Source organism: Solanum lycopersicum, chromosome 6 (assembly GCF_036512215.1).
Source record: "Solanum lycopersicum chromosome 6, SLM_r2.1".
In the NCBI taxonomy this organism is placed as follows: Eukaryota; Viridiplantae; Streptophyta; class Magnoliopsida; order Solanales; family Solanaceae; genus Solanum; species Solanum lycopersicum.
In genome coordinates this window covers 1,977,116-1,987,835 of record NC_090805.1, presented here as the reverse complement: position 1 = coordinate 1,987,835, position 10,720 = coordinate 1,977,116, and the positions used below count along the sequence as shown (strand labels likewise).

The 10,720-nt window shown below is 38.2% G+C and overlaps 1 protein-coding gene across 1 annotated transcript; it reads left to right on the top strand.

Annotated features, from left to right (window-relative positions):
* Positions 1-691: 691 nt before the first annotated feature.
* On the top strand, positions 692-7,217 carry LOC101264127 (cullin-1-like). The gene is made up of 9 exons (XM_069298996.1): positions 692-829; positions 1,661-1,797; positions 1,964-2,066; positions 2,212-2,400; positions 2,493-2,540; positions 2,642-2,836; positions 2,907-2,984; positions 3,090-3,179; positions 6,948-7,217. The coding sequence occupies exons 2-6, from the start codon at positions 1,667-1,669 to the stop codon at positions 2,744-2,746; spliced, it is 576 nt and encodes a 191-aa protein (XP_069155097.1). The 5' UTR covers positions 692-829; positions 1,661-1,666; the 3' UTR covers positions 2,747-2,836; positions 2,907-2,984; positions 3,090-3,179; positions 6,948-7,217.
* The last annotated feature ends 3,503 nt before the right edge of the window (positions 7,218-10,720 follow it).

The following is a 10,720-nucleotide window of genomic DNA, read 5'->3' as shown; positions in this document are numbered from 1 at the left end:
GATAATCATTGTTGGACTGAACGAGTAAAAAAATGAAAAGGTAATTTTACAAAGAAAGCTGTGTTGAATTCCATTTGCTAATCCATCTTTTTTTTCTTGGTTAAGCTCTGGGGAATTCTGATTTAAGCTTTGATTTGTTGATTCTTGTGCCTCTTATAGTTGCTACGGTTTCAACATTGAATTGGAATTGGAATTTTTGGTATAAAGTGCATTTGATTTTAGGTCTTTTCGATATAGAATGAATAGGTTACAAAAATTAATTTATGACTATTTTGCGAGTTTTATACCTAAACTGGTTTATTGAACCAAAGTGTTGTGATACTATTTGGTAGTTTTGAGGGTCTTATTAATAGTTAACTGATATCAGAAGAGTAGTTTGATACAAATTGATGTATTTGTTGGAATTGGAAGGGGGAAAATGGAGTATTATGTGAATGATTTTGAAGATGCAATGCTTGGAGATAGTTGAAAAGTTTCAAGTTGGATCGCGGAAGATTCTTATTCGGATTATATGTTGAAGGTAAAACTCATTTTTTTTTCCTGATTATAATTTTATAGTATTGAAGTGCTGATATGTGTGTTCTTGCAGAGGCTGAAACTTCGGGCTCGTTCTACCATAATACAACCATCATCCTCTATAACAACATTTCACTATGACGGCCATTCTTTGAAGCTGATTATAATTTATCAAATTATGTTCTCTGTAACAGTATTTCGCTATAGCAACCAAAAAGATATTGTTTGGCTGTAATGGGCTTAACACATAACACAGGCAGATGTCTGCATTACTCCCGTTGATGTTAAATTCTTCGACAGTGACATTGGCAAGGTAAAATTTACTTAGTCTCTACCCAGTTTTACATTTCATATTGAGATTCTAAAAGTCTTGTTGTTCTGTAAACCTCTGAAAATCTCTTTATATTGACAAAGATGTTTGATTAGTATATTACCAAAAAAGAGCATGGTTATAAGGGGTAATTTTACAAACAGTCTGATAACTAATTGTAGTTGAATTCAATTGAACATACAATAGTCCGTATTTGAATTACTTTGAGGAGCTAAAAAAATGAAAGCATTCAAGATGTTGGGAAATAGAAGTCGAAGTAGCTAAGGAGAAATCGCCAAGAAGCTGGAAAAATACACTGTGAGGGAGCACCTCCGCATCACAGAGTTGGCTCAACCTATTCAAAATGTGCAGAGAGGGAAGAATCACGTGCTTTATTTTAGACTATAAATAGTCCAGCCATCTTATTTTATCTTTATTAATTTTTTGAAAAACGAGAGCACAATTTGGGCGATTTTGCGGACATCTCTAGGGCTTTTCTTCAACTCTTTCTCTTAGGTAAACACTTTTATGATCCTTGAATATTTTTGTGTTTGAAACCCCCCTTTTTGTAACCGATTTAATTGTTACTAATTAATATTTGCAACTGTTAAACTTAGTTTTTTGCCTTTCCTGCTGAGATTTGAACGACATCATTGTTCTCAATCCACTTTATTGACACTCTTGGAAGTTGCTGCTTTTTGCCTAAACCTGCGTATTGTCGATGCTATTTTTCTTGAAAGTAAAATTGGCATTGGTATTAGTAGTTGGCACGGAATTGCTTTTTTCCTCTTTTATCGCTTGTAATATGTGTGGTTTTTTATTTGTCATATTCAGATTGAAATGAACCTGATGAAGATAGTTGAGTTTGAGGAAGGATGGTATATTATACAGGAGGGAATCGAAAAAGCAAAGAGAATTCTGGAAGGACAGACAGAATCATTCAGCGGTGACGAATACATGATGTTATACACGTATCCTTAACATTTCTTGTAATGATAAAACAATGAGTTCAAGTCTGATATTATTTTTTGAGATTTTTGTAGCTTTTTACTATATATAAAATAGGTGTTGAAAGTCTTGCAGCTGAAAGGTTACATCCACCCCCAGGATGAAGCTTCTCCTTAATTTGAAAAGTAGACTTGTATATAATATGTGTTATAGGAAACCGCCTTCTTACAGTTACGCTTCGCAGCTGTATGATAAGTACAAGGAAGCACTTGATGAATACATCAATTCTACAGTAAGAAGCATTAACTTTCTCTCTTATGCTACAGTATTCTTGGAGAGTCCAAGCAACATATCTTATCATAATCTGGCCAACATATTGGTGCTAGTCAACATTGTTGCTTATCAGTTTTGCAATCTGTGTTTGTATTCATTATTAGGTTCTGCCTGCTTTGAGAGAGAAGCAGGATGCTGAGCTTATGTTGAGGGAGCTTGTGAAGAGATGGAAGGATTATAAACGTATGCTCAGGTGGCTCTCTATATTCTTCCATTATCTTTCACGGTATTATATTCCTCGAAGATCGCTGCCTACACTGAACGATGTTGGTCTGACATGCTTCGACAATTTGGTTTGTTTCTTGCCAATCCTAATTTTCAATAAGAATTCATCATATCATTGTTGTGTGGTCAAAACTTATTTCTGTTTTTTCGTTGGCAATAGGTTTATAAGGAGTTGAGCAGTAAAGCTATAAATGCTGTTATTATGTTGGCAAGTATCATATCTCTTATTTTTGTTTTCATTTTTCCCGAGTCTTGTGATACTATGTATGCTAGTCATGAGGGTCTGATTTAAGAGTTTGCTCGTGTCAGATTGCAAAAGAACGTGACGGTGAGCAGATAGATAGAGCATTATTGAAGAATGTTCTTGATATCTTTGCTGAAATTGGAAGGGAGGATTATGTGAATGACTTTTGAGATGCTTTGCTTAGAGATACTGCAGCTTATTATTCTCGGAAAGCTCCAAATTGGATTGTGGAAGATTCTTCTTCGGACTATATGTTGAAGGTACAACTCATTGGTTATTGTTTTAAGTTGCCAGAGTAAATTGTGATACCCATGAGCTTTGCTAACACAGGTGGAAGAGTGCTTGAAGAAAGAGAAGGATAGAGTGTCTCATTATCTCCATGTTATTACCGAGAAAAAACTTCTGGAGGTCAGCATTGTTTGTCTTCTCTTCAAAAATTCAGACCTTGTTTATGTTGAAAATCTTCCTTTAGTTGGATTTATTTTAAATGCTGAGACCAAATTTGTGCTGCAGAAAGTGAAACACGAATTGTTGGTTGTGTATACCGATCAGTTACTTGAGAAGGAGCATTCTGAATCCCATGCTTTGCTCAGAGATGATAAGGTATTGGTTACTTTTTTGCTATTCACTATTAGTTTTCTGGCAGTTCTGGTTAAATGCTATTTGTTACTCTCTCTCTCTTCGGCCTTACGTCTTGGTACGAACCAGATTGTGCAGAAATGGAAAGAAACCCTAAGTTCTAAGAACAAGAAATAAATGATAGAAGATTGACACTAGTGGGGAACTAATAAGACAAAATTGTCTAGGGGCATTGAGAAGGCATATGATCATGTCAATTGGGAGTTTTTGCTCAATATGATGAAACAAATGGGGTTTGGTGAGAGATGGTTGAGATGGTTTGAGGTCTGTATAAAAACTGATAAATGGAGAACCTACTGTTTTTTTTCCCTTTCCTTTTCATCATAGCCATGGAAGGATTCGATAGTATGATGAGGGTGGCTTCTCAACTCATTAGAATTGTCAGAATGATATTGGTAGTCTTAGAGGCGGTCTCAGGCTTGGCAGTCAATTGGAGGAAGAGTTGTATATATCCCATCAAAGAGGTGATACAGATCCAGGCCTTAGCAAATGTCTTGGGGTACAGAATCGAAAAACTCCCAACTGTTTACCTAGGTACGCTTCTTGGAAACAACCATAAGAGCTAGTGATATGGGATGGTATAATTGAAAAAACTGAGAAGAAGCTGGAAAACTGGAAATCTCAATATCTATCCTTTGGTGTGAGAACCATTCTGATAAACTCTGTACTAGACTCTTTACCTACCTATGTGATGTCCCGATTCCCTATGCCGGTCAAAGTGGAAGAAAGACTTGATATATTAAGGAGGAGTTTTCTTTGGTCGGGAATCAAGGAAGGTAAAAGAATACATCTTGTCAAATGGCAAACTGCTTTGCTGAGTAGAAGCTCCGTGGGGATTAGGGATCAGAATCATGATGGAACTTCCAGGGGAAATCTGGACCATGGAGTAAGGTATGGAAAAATAAAGTGCCAACTAAAGTGAGGCGTTTCTTATGGCTAGTGGCTAGAAGGGCATGCCTAACTCATGAGAAGCTGCAAAGAAGAGGCTTTGAAATAGCTTCCTGGTGTTCACTGTGTAATGAGACAAATGATACTAATAGTCATCTATTCCTCCATTGCAAAGTCACTGCTCAATTATGGGTCATTTTTCTAAGAAGAGCACACACAAACTGGACAATGCCAGAACACACGGCAGACCTTCTTAGTTGTTGGGTGAGAAGAGGGGAGAGTAAGAGCCAAAAGAAATGGTGGAACATGATACCCTCTTGTATATGGTGGACTATTTGGAGAGAAAGAAACAAGAGGTGTATGGAAAATACTGCAGAATCAGTACAAAAGATCAAATGGCGTTATATGAATACCTTCTGTTTTTGGTGTAATGAGGAGGGTATAGAGGATGCTGGACAGATTTTAAATTTTTTTCTCCTCTTTATAAGTTTAGTAGCAATTTCTTGAGTTGGCCTTTTTTGGTAACTGATGTAAATCTTTTTGATGGTTGCCAGCATACCCTCATTGCTGGGAAATACAACTTTACTTTATCAAAAAAAAAAAACAAAACATTGTCTAGGTCTAGATGCACAGCCCAAGCACAACGAAGAAATTATCAGGGGCGCGCTCTACCACTAATTAATAGCCTGTCGTGCGAGCCTCCCACTAGGGGCTGCTATGCCAAAAGCGAGAGAAACCCCATCCCTCTCTTTCATTTTTCCGCCCCCATGTCGCCACATGGGGGAACATAGGGACGTAAAAATGGGGTCCTATCAACTTGCTCCAAACTAGGATAATTATGAGCTTTATCTTATTTCACCGTCGAGAAAGGAAAGAAGACTTTCATCTCTAAGTTTCACTCAGACGTAGCTACCTTCTTAGTAGACCTAAGAGGTCTATAGAAAATATGTCCCAAAGTGGCAACTGAACAATGCAAATGGAGCAAAGTACTCTCCCCATGATGGTATGTATGACCAGGCTTGCACCATGGATGCATGACCAGTCTTTATAGTGTTTCAGGTTTCCTTTTGCTCCCAAGTAAAGGTTCCCCGGTATGGGTCATATGAGACCTTCAAGGACCGGGCTTGGCTCCATTCTGCCTGTGACTGTCTCTTCTGCCACCTCTTTTCAGCTCCGAATTTTCTTTTAGGTGGAGCCTTGCACTTCCCCATTTCAGCATGTTGGCCTTCATCCCTTCCTTCCAAGCACCTTTTAAGTCTACAAGGTTGGGGCGTTAAGTGAATTCCTTGAGCTCCTTACCTCGACAGCTCGGCTTAATGTGCAGGTTCTCGAGGCATTGAAGGCATTCCAGCAAGAGCTCTTACTCTAACAGAACTAGGACCGTCAACTCCAACTTTTCTTATAGATAGGCAAAAGTCAGCCCCTCTCCTTAGAGTAAGTGGCTTTCCCTCCTTCAAATCCATTATATTGGGAGGCCTAACAAGTGACAATGGTTCACAGTCCGACTGCTAATTTAAGCTACCTTTCACAGAGATTCCGCATCTACTTATTTCAGGATGAAGACATGTCAGTCTTACGATCTTGGGAAGTATCACGGCTAATCTTTTTTATTCGCTCAGATAGAGGATTTATCTCTAGTATATAGACTTCTCTGCAGAATCCCAAATGAATTGGAGCCTGTCAATAATATGTTTAAACAACTACTTCTGTTTACTATGGCAACAAAAGGATTAGTTTTTTTCTTTTGCATCACATATGCGGACTATACATATTCCGCAGTATGTCACTGCTGAATACATGGACATGGTGCAAAAAGCTGAAGATACGGCAAGTAACAAGCTGAATTGTCCTTGTCCTCGTGACATGTTTTTGATGGTTTTACACTTGAGAGCAATATTTTATCTGAATATGCAAGGGTCTGTTGTCCAAGTGTTTAGGCATTCCATTAGTTATCTGGGATGAGATTGTGGGAAAGACTGAAAAGAAGTTGGCAAATTGGAAATAGGCTCACTTTGATAAATGCAGTTATGTCTCACTACCCACATATGTGATGTCTCTATTCCCCATTCCAATAAGTGTGGCCAATATGTTGGAAAGATTAAGAAGGAATTTTCTTTGGTTCGGGAATATAGAGGGAAAAGGGGTATCACTTAGTAGAATGGAAGATTGCACAATTAGACAAAGAAGGTGGAGGTTTACGAGTCAGGAATCTGAAAATGCAGAATGATTGCTTTCTCATTCAAAGGGAAGTGAACAGGCTCTATAGAAGGAGGTAATCTCGAATGCAGTATAAACCACCTATGAATCATCAGTATGACGATCTATAACAAATCTTTGGATCAGACTAGCAGAGAATTCATGCAATGAGGTGGGTGCGGGTAACAAAATACTGTTTCGAAAGGACTTATGGATTGAAAAGGAAGTTTTAATGCTTTGTTAAGGTTGATAACTTTTTACTTGGCAAACATGTCTTTCTACACAACACGTTTTGAGTCTCGCCTCTGGGCTTAAATGTGCCTTTGACTACACTGGTAGTTGTTGTATCTTCTTAATTACGCTACCATAGTTTTGTATGGCTCCTACTAAAGTTAAATGCTTTGCTCGTTAGAAATCAGGAAAGTTTGCCTCGCTCATGAGATCCTACCAAGAAAGGGATTGTCAATTGTGTCCAGATGCATTCTACACAGTGAGACTAGACAGACAAATAACCATCAATTTCTCCATTTTAGCGCAATAATTTGGTGTTTAGAACATTATTGTATAGAAGACAAATTTATCTCTTCTTTTTGCTTGTTACGAATAATCTTATAGTTATAAAGTATTGATATTTATGTTCTTGTACAGGCTGAGAGCTCGAGATCGGTGTGTGGGGACGATACCATAATGTAACTGTCATCCTCTCTCTCAACACTGCCCTATGAAGGACGGATCGATGTTTCATGTTGTGTTATGTTATATGTTTGCAATAACAACGTTTCGCTTTTAGAAGCAAATATTTCTCTATAACAATATTTGACTATTTTTCATGTCTCTATAAATGGATGTGTAATGTGGATGTCTGCACTTATTCCCTTGTTAAATGCTTCAATAGTAACAATGCTCAAGTTAAATTTACTTGGTCTGTCCAGTTTTACATTTCCTATTGAGATTCTGACAGTCTTGTGGTCTAAGTTAAGAATGATAAAGAGGTTGATTGCATAATGCATTCAATTATTTTTTCGAGGGATATCTACGCAAATAGATGGATACTGCTTATTTTTTCTAGTCGATATATATATATATATCTACACACACTTGAATAGGAAAACAAGTGGATACACCCGCATGGAAACTCATCTTGAAATTAGCGAGTTGCCTAAACCTTCCCTTGTTGTCCTCTCATTCACTATTTACGATTTTTCTCATACTTTCTCTTTCAACAATTTTAGTGCCACTAACCTTCGTTATGTTGATGACTTTTCGAACTTTGATTGGGTCATTTTTTCTTAGATCTCAATTCTTCAATAGATTTTTCAACTTGAACTTGTGTAACTTTTGCCACAGATCGTGCATCAATTCCAAAATCTTAAGTTAATCCGATTGAAAACGACGGTGGATTGTCAACAACTTTGACAAAAAATGGCATACCTCTAGTAATCCTCATAGATGGAGAGGAATCAGCGTCACTAGCTGCTTATCTGATAAGGAGAATGAATTTTTTATAAAAAAATATCAAAAAACTAACAAATAATAAATATACAATCATATATATATATATATATAAGTGTGAAGCTCTTAATTTCAAAATTGAATTACCATTTTATCCTTCATTTAAACATTATTTTTATGTACAAAATAAAAAAAATTAGATATTTGTAATAAAGTTATTGGAAGATGGAAAGTCATTTAGCGGAAGTCCAAACATTTCAAAACTGAAGAGTTATCTTGACATTTTTATTTCACATTATTATTGTCAAACTTCAATGTGTTATTGTCAGAAAATGATACCTCACGTCAATACGCTTGGTTCTCTCACTTCTCAGAAAATGATACCTCACGTCAATATGTCTCTCATGATGGACTTGATCCTTGGCTAGACAAATTGCGCTCAAACTGTCACAATACACCGTAGCCTGATCATGATGCAGACCAAGATCACTAACCAGCCCTTTCAGCCAAATCCTTCTTTTGCAGCCTCTGTCAAGGCCATGTACTCCGCTTCCGTAGTAGACAAAGTCACTGTAGGTTGCAAAGTTGCCTTCCAACTGACGACAGATCCTCCAAGGGTAAACACATAGCCAGTCATCGATCTTTTTGTGTCAACATCTCCAGCATAGTCAGAATCAGAATAGCCAGTAACCAAGCACTGAGTATCACCTCCATAAATGAGACCAACGTCAGATGTACCTCTGAGGTACCGGAAAATTCTCTTCACAGCCTGCCAATGTTCTCTCCCTGGTTTTCCCATGAATCTGCTCACTACACTGACTGCATGTGCTAAATCTGGCCTTGTACAGACCATAGCATACATCAAACTTCCTACGGCACTGGCATAAGGGACTCGTGACATATACTCCTTCTCTTCTTCTGACTGTGGAGCGAACATGACAGTGAGATGGATATTGGTAGTACTGGGGGTATCAATAGGCTTAGATGAAGACATGCCAAACCTCGCCAAGACCTTCTGAGCGTAGCTTCTCTGTGACAAGAAAAGTTTCCTTCTCTCTCTGTCTCTAATGATCTCCATCCCTAGAATCTTCCGAGCGGCTCCCAGATCCTTCATCTCAAACTCAGCACTAAGTAAACCCTTCAGCTTTTGAATGTCATACTTCTTCTTTACAACTATCAGCATATCATCTACATAAAGCACCAGATAGATGAATGAATCATCCTTGAGCCTATTGTAGTAGACAGACGGTCCATCGTTCAATCGACGGTCCGTCGTTTGGTTTGTAGATTGGGTCTATTCGACAAGCCTTTACTAAAAAAGGCATAACGTTTTACTCGAAGCTTTGATTTTAGCAAGGTCGGTGGATATGAAAAGGTAATTCAACTATATATATTTTTGTATGTCATGGGACACCTAATTCAATTTGTTCTAAGAGTTATGATCATTTGAAGTTTACCCAACTGTATTTCCCCCTTAATTGTCTACTTATTTGCACCTAAGGTCAGACCTAAAGACCATGAATCCACGTACGGACTATGATGGATCGTAGTCCTTGTCAGAGAGTGAATGAATAGGGTGTCGATCGACGGTCACAGACTATAGACCGTAGTCTGACCTACAGACCGTACGTCCGTCCGTCGATCAGGACTTAACCATATTTTCCTGGGCTGAGATTTTGGGGGTTTCTGACCCCATTGACGAATTTGCAGGATGGACCGTGGGTCAAGCTACGGTCCGTCGATGGCCACGTTGGTTGCACCTGTAGGTTTTTATGAAAAACTTATTTTGGGGTTCCTTTTTTGGACCGTAATCCTATCTACGGTCCGTAGGTCCTGGCCCTCGTTTGGTTCTGAGAATGGGTCAGTGGACCAAAATCTACCGACCCGGTCCATGGACCGTGGTCCCTCCTATGGTCCATCTTGTTCCTTCGTCATTTGATTCAGAGTATGGGTTTATGGATCATGATCGATGGATCTGGTCCACAGTCCATGGACCTACCTACGGTTTGTCCTGTTTCTTCGTTGTTTTGGTTCAGAGAATGGGTTTATGGACCATGATCGACAAAACTAATCCACGGACCATGGTCCTACCTACGGTCCGTAGGTCCTGGCCGTCTTTTAGGATCTTTGAGTTTTTTATGTGGTTTAAGATCGACGTAACTGGTCCATGAGTCGTGGTACTACCTGCGGTCTGTAGGTCCTGGTCGTCGTTTGTGGACCAAGTTCGACATATCTGGTCCACGGACCATGGTCCTAACTACGGTCCGTAGGTGGCCTTCATAGATGACACCTGCACTTTTGGAAAATCTAAATTTTGGTCTATCTATGGTAGGGGTTATTACATAAACATGGGAAAACTATCTAATTATACAAGCATTCCTATCGTATTTATTAAATCTCTTTAAATAATTACATATTGGTTCTACTAATTAATAATTTCACACCAGATTTCAAATTAGATACATGTATTTTTGCTATTAGACACAGTCTGAAATATTAACTTAGCTTGGTTTAAGTTGGCCCCATAAACACCCCAACTTTGAGAATGCACTCCCAAATGTTCATTTTCAATGTTAAGGTGTCCATGAGACGCCTATGTCGAGTTAAAGTGTCTAGATGGTCATAATGAAAGTTGTGGTTTTCAACTCCTAGTGGAGGCCAAGTTAAAGTGTATCTATATATTATGTCTTGTAAGTTTATGCATTTCTACAACAATATCAAGTCAGTACAATAATTAGCAGACGAACAGACTAAATTCCACGATAAATATATATTCTTATACATTAATTGAAAATTTAAATACAAATATGTGGTCTAGGGCAGACGTTAATTAATTCACATGACTATATCAATAACCATTGTACTAGATCCTCCTTCTCATACATGTCATAAAAAGGAGAGTAGGAGAAGGTTCGATGAAGACAAGCACGGACATGTCTTGTATGAGCATAAAGTGAAATGTATAATGA